Raw genomic sequence first — 19117 nt, 5'->3', positions numbered from 1 at the left:
GGACACATCGAGTGGCTGCCACCCACACGACCAACCAGGGCCAGGGACAAACTGCAACCGAGGTACGTGCCCTTAGTGGGAACCGAACCCGGGTCTCTCTGGACCACAGGCCGATGCTCTAACCGCTGAGCCAAACCAGCCAGGGCGAGATTTTTCTCTGTTTTTTATGTTTTGTGACAAAAAACTCAAAATGTTTACAATTATATGGGGGCTTGTACCTTATGTGTACATTTCAGTTTATTTACCTTGAAACCCTGTATCCAAATGTGGCAAAGAGCTTTTCATTTGAACTTGCAAATTGCTGCATGAAATTTACATGTTCCTTTAACTACATAATACATCTCTACTGCTGTTATACAAACTGGAATGAATTCTTCAGGTTAGAGTCTTTTTCATCCAAATTTCATTATGCCATACTTATTTGTAATAGTTTATCTTTCTTGGTGGGAACCCAAAGTAGAAAAGGTAAAGAACTCACAACCCCCAGCAGTTCCTATCTGTACAGTAGTGAAGCCCAATTCTCTCTGGCACACCACCTCACTCTTCATCATTCCTGGAAGGCTGGAAAATGGGTTATCTGGAGATTCCCGGGGCTGCTGACCCACTGGGACGGCTGAAGTCTGCTGTCTTCTCTAAGGGTCACAAGAAAGAGCACCAGGAAGTCTTCTATAGAAGAAATGGTGGTGGTGATTCTCCTCCCCTCCAGACCTCCCTAGTGGAGTAGAAAGCAGATTTTATAGTCTCTAATGATCTATGTTATTATTTATTCATATTCTACTCTTTGTTCTCAAGATTGAGAAATGCTCTAGGATAAAAACAAAGGTACAGTAAGACCAAAGGGGGGGGGGCATAAAACAAGGGGTGGGGAGAACTTTAAAATTAATGCCAGCAGAAGAAACCTACAGTAAAGAACAAAAAGCTTGCTGGCTAGGGTAAATAGCAAAACCAAACTAGCAGAGATCTTGTTTCTAAGGTTTGATAGGTAAAAATGAATTGAGAATTGCCTGTGGCTGGAGACGCCTGAGAAAATTATACAGCATGCCCAAGAGAGCTGTTCCCATTGATTTTAGGTGGTTAAAAATCTAGGTGCCTGGCTGGTGTGGTTCAATGGATTGAGCGTGGTCCTGTGGACTGAGAGGTCCTGGTTCCATTCCGGGTCAGGGCACATGTCCAGGTTGTGGGCTTGATCCCCAGTAGGGGGCGTGCAGGAGGCAGCCAATCGATGTAGCTTTCTCACATCAATGTTTCCATTTCTCTCTCCCTTCCTCTCTCTCTAAAAAAATCAATAAAAACATATTAGCAAGGGGGTGTGATGTCTGTTTTCAATGCATTCCTGTATCATTTACTCTCAATTTGCCATGCAATCATATCCTATTATTTTTTAATGTTTGTGCATTGCTTCCTTTAGATTACAGACCCCTGAGAGCAACAAGTCTACGTTATGCTTTTTATATATTGTCCTACAACCCTCGACTGATAGTCCCTAAAATAATGTTCTTCTTAAGTGGAAATAGAATGTAATTCTTATTCCCACGGGCCAAACTATGTATTATCTTAATATTTATATATTTTCTAATGACTAGAAGTCCATATGAAAGCCCTTTCTGTGTTCAAGAGAAAGTGTGCAGAACAAGAGGATAGAGCAGCATTTTCAACAGGTGTGTCGCAAGAATTTTAAAACATGCAACGCCTGACTATTCAGTCAGGGGCACTGACCTCTTTTCCCTTAGATTGTCAAATAAAAAAAATAACAACAGCCAACACAACAATAGCTGTCTAGTGTGAATGCCCTGTCTTGAACCATAAATATATAGGTCATATGATTACATCTTATTGGTCATGTTGCATAATAAAGTTGCATCTGACTGGTTAATTCTTGGTACCAGAAGTCCTTATATACAATTATAGGCCCCTGATTTTTTTTAAAAAAAGTCACTTTGGAGCAAAAAGGGTAGGTAATAACTTTTTTTTTGTAAGTCAATCAAAATGATACCTACTTTTTTGTCAGATTGGCAAAAAAAAAAAAAAATGTATTTTTTGTTGTGCCACAGAATTTTACTAATTAATTTGTGTGCCATGGGATAAAAAAGGTTGAAAATCACTGGGTTATAGTAATTTAAAAAATGTATCCAGAGGGGACAGAGAAAGAGCAGAAGACACAAATAGCAGACATCCCAGATAGGAACTTTCAAATACAGGATTAGCAACTGAAGAGATGTGAACAGTTTTGCCAGGATTTGAGACTAGAAACACTTCATTAAGGCACATTTTCTTTACATCTAGTACCTTTCTATTCCTAGGCAAGTTATTCTGCTTTGTTCCTTTTAAATTTCTCGGGAAGGTGCTCAGGCAGATGGACCTGGAGTGTCCCAGGAAGGAGTCCTTTCTGAGAACACAGGGGGAAGACGATGGTGGACCTGCACTCTGAATGAGCCAACAACAAATCACATCCTGGCTGGGTTCCGAGATGCAGACATGCCAGCCATCCCTGTGAAGTCACCTTATAAACAAAAAAAGGAAAATCCGATTACCTGGGCACTGGCTGATCACTGGGTTTTAGCAACAATGCTTAGCTGTTCTGGATCCGATAATGGTGTTGAATGGGTTCAGAACAGGCCTCCTCAAATGTGCCACGTAGGCATGTAAATTATTTTGAGCTGAAGGCAATCAAGACGTGAAAAACGTTTACCTCTCCCTTAAAGAATGTAAACTTGGGCCTTGCCCATAATGAGTTATTTCTAGCGATAACTTTTTATCACCTGCCTACAGGGCAGGGCCAACATCTAACTACCGAACACCTGCTCTTCTGTCTGCACACAACCTTCCTTCCCTCTGAAGCCACAAAGTGCCTCATCCCTACTCAGAAAGTCATATATACCTCATTTTAACCTAATACCCCTAAATCTCTCGTGCATGTGGGGTTCCCATACGAACATATGTAGACAAATTCGGTTATTTTTGCTTGTTAATCTGTATCACGTAGCCTAGCGGAAAGACCCTTGAAGGGTAAGGTTTCTCCTTCTTCATTGTCCTTTGACCACAGCATGATTCCAGTAGTTACTTGGCAATTTGTTTTATTGTGAAACATGGTTTTCATGGAGGAAGTGGGCTTGGGATGGGATGGAAGGTGGGTGCTGATGTGGGATGTGGTCAGTATATCACATCCTGGCTCACTGGAAGGCCATGAGGCTACATTATACTTGGGAGTTTACCATCCGATTCACGAGTCTAGGCAACAGGAGTTCCACTGGGAAGGCAGCACTCCAAAGCCCGAGTATCTCCTGAGTTGAAAAGAGATCAGGACTCACCACCTTCTCATCCCCATCCCCATGCAGCATCCGCCCAGAGGAGCCAACTCTTCCATGCCTCTGGCCCAGCTATGCCCGGCCTCTGCGGAGACAGAACGGAGAATCACCCCGCGGGCACACACACAGAGGGCGTTTTACCTTTCCGTCACTAGCTTGCCTCTGGAGACAGTGGATTCTTTTTTTTTTTTTTTTTTTTTTTATCCTCACCTGAGGATATTTTTCCATTTTTTGTACAGATAGAGTGGGAGGGAGAGAGAGGAAGGGAGAGAGAGAGAAACATCGACGTGAAGGGACATATCGAGTGGCTGCCACCCGCACGACCAACCAGGGCCGGGGACAAACTGCAACCGAAGTATGTGCCCTTAGCGGGAACTGAACCCGGGTCCCTCCGGACCGCAGGCCGACGCTCTAACCGCTGAGCCAAACTGGCCAGGGCGACAGTGGATTCTGAAGCAGTCCCGCCAAGTGGTTCAAGAACGAGGGCAGAACTGCCTCCCTTACATCTGCTGCAAGGCCTATGAGCAGGACCCCATGTTCTGTCCCTGCTCACTCGGCAACACGTCCAATGTGGTTCATGAATGGGGCAACAGAAACTCGTTTTCAAGGGCCAAGGTTTTGCTTAAAAATGAAATTTGAATCTATTACTTTGAGACATTCTTCACCTCCTGTGTACAGGTGATTAATGACTCCCAAATTGTTACTTCTGCACCTGTGTCTGGGCCACTTGTCCTATCAACAAACGTATTTTGAGTACCTTTTATGCGTGGGGTACCCTTGCAATGCAATGAGTGGCCTCTGGCAGACCGGTACTAGGGATTTGCATTTTTAAAAGGAAAAAAGTTCCTGTCAGTGTCCCTAAGGACCCAGTGCAGGGCGGGAAGAAGGCTGGGGCTGGAGCAGGAGGAAAGTGGAGGCAGAGTAAGGGGAGGGGAGTAATGTACACACAGCACCTCACTTGTTTCGTTCTCAGCCTTGTGAAGATGCGCACAAGCTCGTAAAGAGGCAAATCATCAGTCTCCTATAAGGATACAGAAATTGCTGCGCAAACATAACAGTGACCCGGGGCACACAGTGAGTGGTGGAGCAGGACTCAACGCTGGCCTCTGCTTTCCAAGCCCTGCACTGGACTGCCTACTCCACGGGAGATCTGAACTCCACGAGTGGACAATTAGCTCAATGACCCTGAGCAAGACACTAAACGTCTCTAGGCCTGGATAAGCATAAACCTTCTTCCTGCTCTGAATCAGCATTTCAGTTGGGGCATCAGCCCTGGCAGGCCCTGATAAGGTCCCGAGTCCACCCTTTGTTCTCTACGGCCTTGGCAACTAATGGAAATAAAACTCACAGGCAGCAGGAACCAGTTCCACTCTCTAGGTCAATATCCATTTGTCAAAAATTTGGCAAAAGTTGCATTTGTATTAGTGAAACCTCGGTATAGCTTCACTCATTGTATGACAGGATTTACGACATCTGTTGGAGGAATGGAGCTCCAAAAACCTTCAGCGTCAGAAAGTATATATAACGGAAGGAACAATTCTTGCACTGCCTGACATTTCTAATTTCTTTCCAACCCGCCTCCAGTTGGCCCCTGAGCACGTAGTGCTTTTTTTAAAATTTTTTTTTCAATTGGAGAATTCAGATGTTTTTTTTTTCTGTATGTACATCTGATTGCAGATTGAAAAATCACATCTACAAATTGTGTTGACAAGTAGGGAAAATGATTAACATACACTCAAATATTTGTTCAAGTAAAAAAGACATTATTTTTTTTTTCCTGGAGGAAAAACCCAGGCTAAAATGTTAAACTCTGGCGGACACCTACCAGAGCACACTAATGATGTCTTTAGGAGTAAGCAGGGGGACTGGTCTCTTCAATGCCAGTCTCAGAAAGTTCAGAATGTATCCACAAAGCACTTTTCTTTCATCCTTTTTTTTTTTTTTTAATTCCTCACCCGAGGATACTTTCCTGTTTATCATCAGATAGAGTGGGAGGGAGGGAGAGAGAGAGACAGAGACAGAGAGAAACACTGATGTGATAGAGCCACAGTGAATGGCTGCCTTCCGCATGACCCGACCGGGCCGGGGATGAACCGCAACCGAGGTACATGTCCTTGGCCTGAACCGAACTTGCAACTCATTGGTCTGTGGGCCAATGCTCTAACCCCTAAGCCAAACTGGCCAGGGCTCTTTCATCCTTAACAGATTGTAGACTTTTCATCACAAATTTAAATATTTTCGGAAGACGCTTATCTTCTTCCCTGTAGCCTTTCTCTGCAGTTCCAGAGTGTTTTATTCTGAACAGGGCAACTTCTAGCTGTTCATTCTGAAATCTGGGCCTGCCAAGTTTCAGCAATGGATTTGGAGTATGAGTCTTGGATTCTTTCTCTGTATTTCACGGTTTTCTAAATGGTGACCACATCAGCTTCAGTCTGGGTTGCCACACTGAAGAGCCCTAATCTCTCCTGACCTCACAGAACAGCTTGTTCAGCTTATCACACTGGGTCAGATCCGAGGTGTGTGTCATGTGGAGACAGGGTGTTCTTTCTGTCTTTTCTATTTATCAGGAAGACCAGGTAATCATTCTTTGAAATGGCATGTTTCATTAATTGATTTCATCTGATCCCTGGGACCCAGGAAATTAAACCACCCACTTGTGATCACTGTCAGCTACAAGCCAACTTAACCTACATCTTCCCCGTTTCCTCCCCTCCCGACTAGACCCGTTTCTGTTTCTCCCTATGATTAGTAGTTGCTTTTCTTTTGCTGTAAAATGTCAGAAACAAGGAGAGAAAGAATCCAAACAGGGCTTTGTTGTCACACAGGTCTGAGTCTGGACCCCAAACCCACGTGTGAGCGGTGGAACTGTGAGTAGGTTCAGCATTCCTGAGCCTGTTAGTTAGTAAAATGGGCACGGCTATCAAGCTGAAATAACTTGTCAGGTGTTTACTACAGGTTCTGGCAAATGGTATCTGAGGACAGCATCAATAACCATCATCATTTGGGCAAAGCGAGTGTCGTCTTAGCTTCACCAAGTAAGAGATTAAATGCAGGCTGAGGACAACAGCAGTCAATGGTCATCAAGCATGCCCTAGGTGCTGCGCTTTGTACCTCATTTACTGCATGCGTCAAACATTCGAATCCCACAATAATCACCAAAAAGCTAGATAGTAATCTGCCCTGTTCACAGATGAAAAATCTCAGATGCAGGGACTTGACAGGCTAGGCAGCCAGAACAGAAGCCGGGTCTGGCCCCCGATGTGCAAGAGTGCTGGTTTAGGAAAGGCCTCCATGCCTGGGTAGGCAGAGGCATTTGTCTAGTGAGGACTGGCAGGGGTGAGCCTACAGTGGGGATGTGGGAAGGATGAGACCCAGAGTGTTTATTTGCCTTACACCCTTTCTTTCTGTGAAGAGAAAATACCTGAACCAAAGGCTTGGCAGAATAGCTATGGAGATTATTTAATACTTTTCAGTGAAACTATCATCCGTGCATCCAAATGAGTTTTCCTTTATTTCCATTCTACCATGTTTGCTTTTCATGAGGCCATCTTTTCTCCCCCTGCAACACAAGGTTGGCCAACTAATATTGTTTGCAATTTTTTTTTGTTTGCTTAAGGCCTTCAAGAGCAGCCTATGATATTTTCAGTTTCCAAGTCTGAGAAAATAAAGATGTACTGGAATTTAGAACTCACTGTTAGAAAGCAGAAAATCACAAAGACCCTTAAAACAATGCTTCTAAGTAGAATCATGCTGCTGGGGACAATGCAGATTTGGTGCTCAGCCCACAGTCTGCTGATGTGTGTGTATGCCACTGCTGGAGACTTAGCTAACATTTGAAGAAAAATCCCCAAACCAGTCAAGTTACTGCAAAAGGCCTCTATGTATGTGCAGACATACACCAATAACATGGAGAAAGGCTTCTGGAAAGGGTCTTTTCAGCTTGGTGGTAACTTTAAACGACCAAAGGGGATGCCGCTTTGAGTGCTTCTGGGAGGATAATACGTGAAACCCAGTTGCCCCCTGAACTTTGGATATTGTTTTGCTTTAAGAAACCATTCATGAGAGAAGGTAGATCGATTACATGATTTAAAAGTTCACAAAGTAAAAACATACAAACGACAGGACCACCAAGTTTAGAAAACGTCCTACAATGTGCATTTTATTCCATATCATTATACAATGTTTATATATACAGTAGTCCCCCTTATCCATGGTTCCACGGTCTTTGGTTTCAGTTAACTGCGGTCAACCACGGTTGAAAAATATTGAATGAAAAATTCACAAACAAACAATTCATGTTTTAATTGAACGTCGTTCTGAGTAGCATGACATCTTGCGCTGTCCCGTCCGTCCCGCCCAGAACGTAAGTCATCCCTCTGTCCCGTCTCCACACTCTGGCTCTCCGCCCGGAGCCACCTAGTCGCTGTCTTGGCTATCAGATCGACCGTCTCAGTATCGCAGTGCTTGTGTTCAAGTGACCCTTATTTTACTCAAGAATGGCCCCAAAGTGCAAGAGTAGTGATGCTGGCAATTCGGATGTGCCAAAGAGAAGCCATGAAGTGCTCCCTTTAAGTGAAAAGGTCTGTATGTATAGGAAAAAACAGTATACAGGGTTTAGTACTATCCGCGGTTTCAGGCATCCACTAGGGGTCTTGGAACATATCCCCTGTGGATAAAGGGGGGCTACTGCAGTATAACTCTTAAGAAAATGTTTTTTCTTTATCAGTTGTAATGTAGTGCCTACATTTTCACTTTAACACGGAGAAACAAGAAGAGTGGAAATCCACATTGAGTGCTGGCCTATGGGTTGAAATGAGCTCCAAGTGTGCCATTTGGAAGGAAACAGATGTCTTAAAGGAGCAGTGTGGCTGACAAACCCTTGGCTTTAGTGAATTCAGACATACAGAATCCATACTCTCATCTCATAGTAAAACTTAAGACAAAATAAATTAGTGTTGGACAGAATCCTAAATTGTACAATATTGAACGAAAGACCACAGTGGGACCTTTTGTTTCAAGTAGCACCAATCCACACCTGACTGTTCCCAGAAGTAATCTTCCTGTTGACTAGATCGTTGGCACTTGGAGTGGAAATCTTTCTGCTTTAGTGAGGATTTCTAGGCTGACTAAGCATACTGTGTTGCTAAACTCTCTACGAAGTATGGCAACATCAACCTGGGGAATGGCACATTTAAATCATTGTCGCTCTGACATGGGCCTGCCTGCATGTGTATGTGTGTGTTCCCCCCACCCCCTGATGTAGCTGGTATTTGTGGATGTTTCTGTGACAGTGGTAAAAGTGAATAAAAATGCATTTAAGGGGTTTCATGGTAAGCATGGTGTTAAAAAACAAAACGAAATAAACAACAACAAAAATAACATGAAAGAATGTGGTCGCAGCTAAGGAGGTTTTCACATGTTGTTTAACTCCAGTAAAGTCTGATCCAGCATCTGATGCATACTAAGGTTTTCTTCTTTGGCATGAGCCACTTTCTCTGTGGTAGGATTAGAAAATTAAGTCATGAATAGCTGCGCTTTGGACACAATGGTGGTTTGTACATTTAGGCAAGCAAACATCAATCACAAACACAGGATGAGATGATTAGGACTAGGCATGCTTGTAAGACATTACTCATTTCCAGACAAGGACCTATGGAGAGGGAAGCCGTCTCTGACCCGCAGACAGCAGGGTCTCACCGGGCGGCCAGGTGAGCCTCCACCAATAGTCCACGCTGAGAACACAACACAGGTGGGTTGGTGTAGGCTCACTGGCCTGTGCTGCGGGAACAGGGAGAGGTGCTACAGCACTGAAGTTAATGACAGCAGACAGGTCTGAGCTACAGGCAGTTAAAGGTTTGGGAGCTGTGCTGTAACACAATCCCACAGAAAACAAAGGTGACGTAAATAGGTTTTTTGACAACTTTTGAAATGATTTATTTCTGTTGCTCATTAAAAACAATTATCAACATGTTTCATGCACACTTCAGTAGGACATTCTCTTACTATTCTTAGTGTTCTATTTATTATCAGCATGACATTCTCACCAGATTCCAACAACACCATTAGACTGAATAAAAGCATACCTTTCAGACAATCAGGGACTTCTGACATGAGCTCCTGTTTTCAAAAGCTATTTTGCCCAAGCATAGGTACATTTAATCATATTTCAAACACTATACCAGATATTAAGAAGTTAGGAAAATGAATATGTAATAGGAACATATATAATATATATATTACATCATATATATATGCATATATATATATATATAGTTATACACATACACACCCCTCTGCTTTGGCTTTTTAACTTAAAGTGGGGCTCAGTTCTCTGTAGGAAATAAAAAACAATTTTTTGACGTCTTCATTATGTACCAGTTCAAACAATGGACCTCCTGTTGCAAAGAGGAGTGCTAAACTGACTGTTATGAATATTTATTCATATACATAATGATTGTATTTTACCGTAAAAGCTATTTGGGGATTAGAGAGAACTGAAATACTCCAGATAGAAGAGGAAAATGCAGGCAAGGCCAGTCTTTCAGCTGAAACCTTTCATACACATTTCCACAAAAAGCATCCCTACAGTTGAAGGTGTAACAGTCTTAGATTTCCTGACCATGGGCTCCTTTCCTAGAATTCAGCCCAAGTTCTTTCCCACTTAAAGTTAATCCTCATTCAGGGCCAGCTTTAGTTGGTTAGTTAGGCGGCGGTTTTGCTCAAGTTGCTGGTAGAGTTGATCTGTACAGGTCAGCAAGCAGGTTAGCAGAAGAGAAGAGGCAGAAGAAGAGAGGTTAGCTGGACTTGGAGAGAGGGAGTTAGCAGACAGAACACAGAGATACCTCCAGCACTGGTTACTTGCTGGACAGTTACCCTTACCCCATGGTCATCTGTCCTGTGCCCAGGAAGGTGGGTGGTAAAGGCCTGGCAGACTCAGGAAGAGCCAGGATTTCTCTCTTGGTGGGAGGGGAGGGGGGGGGGAGGGAGCAACAGGACAGGAGGAGAGAGAGTGGACATTCCTCTCACACCTCATACCACCACCGCATGAGCGGAGCTGAGTGCAGTTTCTGACAACAGCCGGAGGAACCCAGGCAGGGCTGGAGGCGAGCCCAGCACAGCATCCACTCCTTGCTAGGGCTCTGGGGAGCCTCAGCCTGCCTCACCTCTTCCCGAAGCCCTTCTCACCTCCATTCCGAGGGCTGGCTTCCTTTCAGGTAGTACCAAGAGGGGGCTACCACGGCTGCAGTAACACTTTTTAAAATGCAGAACTAAGTTCCCTGTCCCTGTCCCCCAATCACCATGATATAGGGTGCAAATTCTGAATTCTCATCCAGTTTTGATACAGGGTGGGTGTTACCCTACTCCAACAGCCAAAGAACAGGAACCTATCTCCATTCAAAACTGACTTAAATTGTATCTTTACTTCTTGAAGGTATTATTTATGTTTGAGTTAGATGGATGTGTATAAAATGAACAAAATCTCGAACACCTACATGGAGATCAACATGATATAAATTTTATACATTGGCATATAATTGACTCCCTTGGCTAGGAAACCAACCACAGGAGTCACTCTGTATCAGATGATCCAGGGACACCCAGACAATGACAAAAGCCTGGCACCTACCATGAAAACCTGGAGGACACATGCCTATTTCGAGTGATGGTGACAATCGGAGCCCAGAAATTCTACTTAATGATCTTGAAAAGCTGAATGTCCTACCCCTGGAGAAAATGAAAATGTCCAGTCTCTAGCCCAGGTCTGTTGGGAAATTGATTCTTACTTTAATGTTCTCTTAAACATGGTTGAGATAGGGAATAAGTTGTAGTCATTATGTTTTCTAGCTTGAAATATTTTCTGCCTTGTCCTCTTTGCTCATCCAAAATGTCTGAATATTCAAAACCCTGGCCAAATGTCACCTCCCCCAGGTAGCTCCCAGTTCTTTCTTCCTCTTTGACTCTAAATATACACCACCTATTAGTTCGGACTCACTTTATTCACCGACCTTCCCATCAGATGGCAAAGAATATTTCCGATCTATCTATTTACCACAGCCTGACTGCCTTCCACAGTGTCTTGTATATGGCATATATTTGGGGGTTTCAAAATCTAAACCCCACGAGTACATTAACACTGTCGCATAGACAGGCAGGGTGTCTCCATTTGCTGAGCCAATGTTCAGCCGAGCTGGAATGGAAGAATGTTGGAGAAACCCTAGGGAATTCAGAGAATCATTGTGAATTCAGCGTAATGAAAGCTGTCCCTGCCGCATCCTCCTAGGGACCTGTTCCCTTCAGCTGCACTGGAGCTGGTATGTCTGGGTGGCCTGAGGGCAGGACTATACTTATGGAAAGTGGGAAAGTCTCTGAGAGGGTTTCAAAGCAACAGATGTGCCTCCAGAATTAGCTGAACGTGTGCTCAGCAGAACATCAAGACTTTGCCATTTGTCTGCTGCTGGAGCAGGGTTCCTCAGAGAAGGGACCACTTCTATTACTCTGAATTTACAAAACAAGGCAGGAATCATAGTCAAAAGCAGGTCCACGGAGCCTTATGAAAAGAAAAACATGAAATTACAGAAGTCTCTATAGTCTCAGGAGAGATACTGTCCAGAACCTAAATTTTAAAGAGTCCACTGTACCATTGCTAAAACACTTGAATGTACGACCCTCTTAAACAGAATGTTTATTATCTGCTCTGAAATCTGTGTAGAGTAACTAATATTATTTTCAGCTTGTCCAAATTTACTTGAGTATAAATAGTGGTATACCAAATATATGAAATAGTGGTATATCAAACCTCCTAGGCTAACAGAAACTACACACAGACAGATAAAAATCACTCATACTTAAAACACAGGAGAAATACAGCCACACTGGTGAGGAGGGAGCAATGTTGGAAATTAGAAAACAAAAGTCCACATCATTATAAAGTGATAATTTTGCAATGTGTTTTTTTAATCACTTAATTGCTATTTGTGAAGTAAATAGTAAAGCCCAAATAAAATGTAATTGTAATTCTGAAGTTTGTTAATGACTACATTTTAAAAGTGTCCACAAATTAAAAACAAAAACTATGACAGTTATTATTGCAAAGATTATTTATGTACAATCCCCCCTAAAGAATACATAATGTGCTTAAGAGCACAAAAATAAATACCAATATGAATATAATCAGATTTAGAGAACTTGAGATGTCATTTCATAATCAAAATGAAATTAACTGTTCTTTGTGATATAAAAGGAGGATCAACAACAACCTCAACTTACATAGTTTAATCTAGGTTCTTTTTCACATTCCCAGTATGTAAATTACTAGCGAAGTGGAATGGCAATGGAGGCTTTCATCAGCTGGCCACGCCCTCTGACCCGAGGCGGGCCATCTAAATGTCCTCACAGAGGGCTCAGGCATCCCCGACTAAACCTCTGGCAGAGGAAGGTGCAGCGCGGGGCAGATCTTCCAGCTCCAGCAGTGAGTGTCTCCTGTGCAGAGGTTCTAAGCTGGGCTACATACCAGAACCCTTACAATCTCTATAGACACAAATACCCAGGACCTCACTCTAACTTTTGGAAACCAAAACTCTGAGGGACTCAGGCATGGAGTATTTATTTCTTTATTTCCTCACCCCAGGACATGCTGAGAGAAAGAAAGGGAGAGAAACATCGACTGGTTGCCTCCAGTACAAACCCCAACTGGGGATCGAACCTGCAACTCAGGTATGTGCCCTGACAGGAAACTGAACCAGTGACCTTAAGGGGCACAGGATGACCCTCAACCAACTGAGCCACTCTGGCCGGGCATACGTACTTTTTAAAAGTTCCACAAAAAACTACTGCCTCAGAAACTCTTGATATTAATGTATAATGTTCAGAATGCAAAAGAAAAGCAGTAGCCAAAAATTAACCCTCACATGCGTGAAGCAGATTTGTAGTTTTATTCAGTGTTGAAACTAAACTGTGAAGTAAGAAGAATAGCAAACAGAAATGGCGTAAGAGTTTATTTTACACTGAAATGAAGAGCTTCTGTACAACAGGAAGCACAGGGCGTGCCTGGCCCTAAGGCAGGATGCTAAAAGAACCGGGTCAGCTGGAGGAGAGACAAACTGCAGAGCTCAGAGAGGTGGAGCTCCCGGCTGGATGAAGGGGTCTTGGGAGAAGTGAAGCAAAGAAACTTATCTGCATGAAGAGAAAAGGTGAGAGACAAAGAAAACAAGTGGCACAATGGAAAAAAGGAAAACCAGACCCAGAGGAGAGCAGCACTGGAAACACAGGCGAGAAGCAGACATGCAAAGCCGCGGCCAGCTGCACTGGTGGGTCATCCTCTACCCGCCTCAACCCCTCCGCTGTGTCTGGACCCCAGGCATCACAGGGCCCCTCTGGGCAAGGGTCCATTTTAAGGCGACCCATGAACAGAATTTAAAAACAGATTTTGAACTAACCCCATCTTTCAGGGTATTTAATCATACTTGATGCTTCAAATGTTCCACACAGAAGCATCACATTAATGGTCTTATGGAAAAGACCTTGGAGGCAGATGATCTGACCCACCCTCTCATTGACAAATGAGGGAAGAGAGGATGACATGCTTTCCAGTTTCCAAGGTGACTGTCATGTCTCTAAGGGTAGTGTGGGGATTCTATAAGCTATAAGGCAGCTGGCACATGCCACACTCTTCAAGCTGCCATTTTTCTGCACGGGTAAAGGGAGGGCAGGTGGGCACGGACAATGAAATTTCCAGCATATCCAGAATTCAGTGCCAGATATTACAATGAAGAGAACCCTCTGTGAAACATTCCAGGTTAGAACTCAGAGGCAGAGTAAGTTTAACATCTAGGTTTGGTTAGTAATATGTAAATTAGTTGTGTATGCTTAAGGTTCTCATGAGAGTAAGACTATGTACTCCAACACTTACTACCTCACAGTAGTAAAAGCTGGGCCATTAACTCCCAAATTCATATCGTATTGGGTTTATGTCCCATTTCTTTGACACAAGTTGTGGTTTTTGTTGGAGGTATTTTAATTCCTTTTGCGTATAAAGAAAACCAAGGCTTGGTTACTCAGGAGAGGGTTCATGTCTCCCTACGGTCTTCGCAGGGAGAAGAGAGAGTGTTGTACAGCTGTACCAGATGTTTCCTTTCCTTCAGAGCCTCAGCAGTCTGATACTTAGGGTTCTTAAATTTATATCTCTTTAGAAAATGATCATATTTTATTTAACTGAATCTCAGAAGATGATTTTCAGTCGTTCTTTGGGAAGCTTCTGTACACAGCTCCTAAGTTTACTCGAGCCTAATTTTATTTCCGGAGAGTGCCCAAGACATTCACATTCCGGTGCACTGCTCTGTGGGAACCATCTCGCTTAGAGACTGAGAAATGAATGGATTCTGAAGGGAACGTGGTTTGTACAGACAGACCTAATCTACTTGGCCTTTGTATTAGTAGAATGTGAAAAAATGATGACTATCCTAGTTATGCAGAGAGTAAGCAGAAAGGTGTACAGGTGCAGATTCTGAAGCCACAGAAGGGAGCAGGGGTGAGTTTGCCGTATTAGCATGAGCGCACGGTGTGAGCAGGCAGGGTGGATGAACATTTACATGGAAGTCATATCGTTGAGAGCGTGGTCCAGCTCCTCGCTGATGGCTTTGTACTTCAGTTTCTGAGCGTACAGCTCGTCTATGACCAGGAAGTGGAAGGCAGAGGTGCAAGGACATGGAGAGTGATCAAGAGATGGAGGGTGAGTGAGGGTGGCATGGGCGCCATCCCAACACAGCAGCAAGAAAAGGGCAATGCATGAAGGAAGTGATGCCGCAGCAGGTGGCCAATGCAGGAGGCGTGCGTTTTGTTTTAAAATGAGTTGAAACAAAAACAAAGAGAACAAAACCCATTAGAAAATAAAACCAGAAAGATGCAATATGAAAATCATAACAAATAGGGTAGGTACAGCAGTAAACCACGTTAAGTCCTAAACAAAACCACAGAAGGATGTCTCCTGGGTGAGTAATAGAACGTCTTTCTTTTCTAGAGCTATTTTTTAATTACACTGGCGTAGTCAGCCAACTGCAACTATGAACAGTTGAAAAAATATCCAAGGGCAGTTCATGACTACAGTGTTATCCTTATCTGGCTCCACCTTCAAACCACTGACTCGCTGACCGGACTAGACCACTGGGATACGGGTTTCTTAGTGCCCTGTATACCCCTCGTGGTGTTCCCACTCAAGCTGCCCTGGTAGTGGCCCAGAAGGCCTGGCAAGCGAGAAAAGCCACACTCTTTCTGGTGGTGCCGTGCCAAGTCTGCAATGTAGTTTCTGTAACGATGGCTTCAGACTCTGCCACTGGGACAGACGGTGTGCAATCAGTTGTCACCTCTCCTCTCTACCAGCTTGGTTGTCAGCTGCACCGACCCTCAGTCCCTTCTTTAGCGCCTTCTGCCTTGAATGTTTATATTTTATGTATTTTTTTCCTTCTTTCTTTTTTACTGCTGACCCTTCGCAGGCCTCTGAGTTCAACATTTAGGATTTCTGTGACATAGAGTGGGTGCTACAATAAACCCTAACTGTCTTAGGAGAGAAATGCTTAAGTGTAATCTCAGAATACAATGTCCTGTTATCCCCCACTGCTTTCGGTTCACAGAGCATGTACCAAGATAACTGACGACACAAAACCCGACCCTGACACTGAATTCATACTAGGAGGTAGATAGGTTATGTCTAAAAACAAGTCCATACCAACTGACAATGGGGAGGTCTCACTAAGGACAGAAAATATACTGGCCATTCTCACCTATAACCACCTTACCCGCGATGGAAAATAGCCTTGCCTCATTTCTGAGGCGTGCGAGGTAAAACTGGATGGCATCAGCCATTACAAAAAAGGCGTGCCCTGTCTGGTGGCTCAGTCACCTGGCGAGCAGAGGACTCAGGTCCAAGAGCTTGAGAGCCACAGAATGAAACCCCAAGGACAGACAGGAGGAATGTGCAAGAGCAAAGGAGTAGATTAAGGCGAACACACTTGGAAATCGTTTTGCCAAGTCAATAATCAATTGTAAGGATTCAATTAAAAACAAAACTTAGTATCTTACCTTCTAAGTCATCAATGCTCTTCTCCAATTTAGTTACTGACCTCTCCGCAAACTCAGCCCGAGTCTCAGCCTGTAATGATTCAATTTGTTTCCATTAAAACTGGGACATTTTTAGATTTCTAGGAGTGACAAATACAGGCAAAAACTAGAAAATGGAAAACAAGCACAGCACCCACAAAATGGGTCAAAAAGGACGTGCCAGTCGGTCACTACAGTGACAGGTGGCAGCTAGCCACCGCACAAGAACCTGGTACCACCTCTGAATATCCCCAACATGGATCAGCACAACTTTAACATGAAAAGGCCCTGGCCTGCTCCATAAAAACAAGCCTTTTAAAAATTCAGGTGGCTTTGCCCAAAACATTCATAATATTACCTCCTTCAGCTTGTCAGAAAGGACCTTGATCTCTTCCTCATATTTGTCTTCCTTCTGAGAGTACTGTAATTAAAAGGACGTTCCAGATGTCAGGCCACAGATCATGCTATACTCCTGTCTCCTAACACAAAGACAGCGCCAGCCCAGCAAACAGATGTTGAGGACCTCTCAGGCGGTAATGGAGCCTCTGAGATCAGGTGGCGTAGGACAATACCGGCTCTGTTTCCCTGCCTATTGTTTTACATAGGATGAGAATAAGATAACATCCATTTGGCACTGGGTTTAAATTAAATTGTTACAGATGACTCACATACTCAACATAAAATATATTCTCAATAATAATAATAAAAAAGAATCTGTTATTCCATAACCATCAGGAAATCACCTCAAAATGGTGCCATTTACTGAAATGCCTGATGGACTACTGCTTTTATTGGCAGGGTCTTCAAAGAGAAAAAGTGAGTGTCTTTTGAGAGGCTCTGAAGATGCCTTTCCCCCCACACCGTGCTCCTGGCCTACCTTCTCAGCCTGAGCCTCCAGTGACTTCAAGTTGTTCGTCACCGTTTTCAACTCTTCTTCAAGCTCGGCACATTTGCTAACGTTTCGATCAGAGGCAGAGAGGGTGGGAGACAAGCCAAAGGAAGAAGGAGAGAAAAAGGAGAGGGATGGGAAAAAAATGAAAACCGAGTCCTAGAGAACAAAGGGCTGCCTTAAAGTAGCCAAATCATCAGGTAGTAAAACACTGACTTTTGCCATGGACGTTGCCTCCCAACCTTGTAAAAGCAAAAAGGCAGGGTGACAAAATCCAACAACTTTGCAGTGTGATAATTTGGCTTCTTTTTCAGCTGCACCAAAGAGCATTTATGAAGGAAAAACAAAGGAGTATAAAGAACCCAAAGAAAGCATTTAAAGCAAGATATACGACAGCAGAGGGTGTAGTGAAGGTGCAGTCGTTATACCAAACGAACCAGTAGGTATTGGAAGCTGAAAGACATCTGGGTTGGAGTTAAACCTAAAAACCACACATGAGCCATCAGTACCTTATCCTCTGCAGCCATTAATGCTTTCAAGGTCTGATCCATTATTCTTAATTGTTCTTCCAGCTGTCGAACTTGGCTGTTAGTGGACACAGGAAATGCACAAGGCCATTCTCAAAATCAGTGTGCAGGTAAGGCATGCAGTGAAACACGCATTCATACACAGACACCCCACACAAGTCCTCCGTGTTCTAGACTCGTGGCTCATCCATGGCAAATGAGTACATAAGGAGCCCGGAGCTGAAACAGGTAAATGTGCAGCTGCCAGAGGTCATGCTGTTTAGTCACTGCTTTGTAGCACCCCACACACAGCGTCCTGGCGCAGGGCCTGCTTACCCTTCTGAGAGCTCAGCCCGCTCCTCTGCACGTTCCAGGTCACTCTCAATGATGACCAGCTTACGAGCCACCTGCAGCAGGACAAACACAAAACACACACGCACACCATGGGCTTGCAAGCTTTGAGTAAGGAGGTGTGGGGGTGGGGAATGGATCCATCAGCCCTTAGAAGATCTTGTCTACAAATAAGATGATCCCCTTTTTCTGTGTACTGGAGAGAAGCTACTCTCCATCAGGAGTGCCAGTGGAGAGGAGAACAGAGGCTTCTGTTCACAGGGACCCAGAATGATTTGTTATGAATGGGCAGTCTCAGCTTAAGTCTGACCCCGGTGAAGTCTGTATAATTACATAGCAGCCAAACCAAAGTGTAGAAGAAGGGAAAAATATGAAATTCACAACCTCAAAAATAGCAGTATGATGAGACATAATGCATTTTATGCCAAAAAGGTAGGGGCTGCCAAGGAAACGGTGAAAATAATCCTGAGAACTCCATCCATTTAGAACTCTGTACCTCAACCTCCCTTTTGTGAAGGAGGTTATAATTGCCAACAGAATAGCAAGAGAAGCTAACATGAGATGACTAATGAAGTCAAATTTGTCTTTAGTGAAAGAAAAAACCTGAGAGAAGGGATCCTCTGAAGCATTTCAAAATTAGGGGGTGTAATGTAATCTGGAAATAATAATGGTAATAATAATAAAAAGCAGAGTCAATGCTGCTTAATGGACAGCCATGGTCCATTAAGGGCACAACTAAAACCTTAACAGTTATGCTGTTCTGTTATCATAAGAAGTATTTTCATGGGGATATGACCAGAGGCTAAATTCTACCACCTTGAGGAGAGAGGAGGGCAAATTGAAAATGTCCTCGGTGAATCAATCACTCAAGCAAGTGCATGGTCCGTGTCTCTGCTGCCTGAACAGGACCATGCTAGGTCAGTCGCACCAAGAACTGCTTGCATGGTGATAGCATGAGGGGCTCCTTCCACAGA

General features: G+C 43.7%; 1 protein-coding gene across 25 annotated transcripts in view; it reads right to left on the bottom strand.

Annotated features, from left to right (window-relative positions):
• Positions 1-617: 617 nt before the first annotated feature.
• Positions 618-19117, bottom strand: part of TPM1 (tropomyosin 1) — a 34651-nt gene continuing 16151 nt past the window's right edge. For 4 of the 25 annotated variants that reach the window (XM_036253673.1, XM_036253824.1, XM_036253703.1 and 1 more), the window contains 5 exons: positions 18129-18199; positions 17275-17350; positions 16756-16818; positions 16380-16449; positions 7452-8800 (listed from right to left, as the gene is read on the bottom strand). In XM_036253673.1, the coding sequence (XP_036109566.1) occupies positions 8718-8800; positions 16380-16449; positions 16756-16818; positions 17275-17350; positions 18129-18199 (363 nt within the window). In that variant the 3' untranslated portion in view covers positions 7452-8717. Of the gene's footprint in view, positions 713-2481; positions 2501-3308; positions 3391-7451; positions 8801-9957; positions 10047-13202; positions 13479-14889; positions 14973-16379; positions 16450-16755; positions 16819-17274; positions 17351-17795; positions 17872-18128; positions 18200-19117 lie in introns of those variants that run through there. The other 21 variants (XM_036253624.1, XM_036253604.1, XM_036253740.1 and 18 more) reach the window with 11 other exon arrangements.

Source organism: Molossus molossus, unplaced genomic scaffold (genome assembly GCF_014108415.1).
Source record: "Molossus molossus isolate mMolMol1 unplaced genomic scaffold, mMolMol1.p scaffold_m16_p_1, whole genome shotgun sequence".
NCBI lineage: Eukaryota > Metazoa > Chordata > Mammalia > Chiroptera > Molossidae > Molossus > Molossus molossus.
The sequence above is the reverse complement of the archived record's forward strand: the minus strand, read 5'-3'. Positions and strand labels throughout refer to the sequence as shown.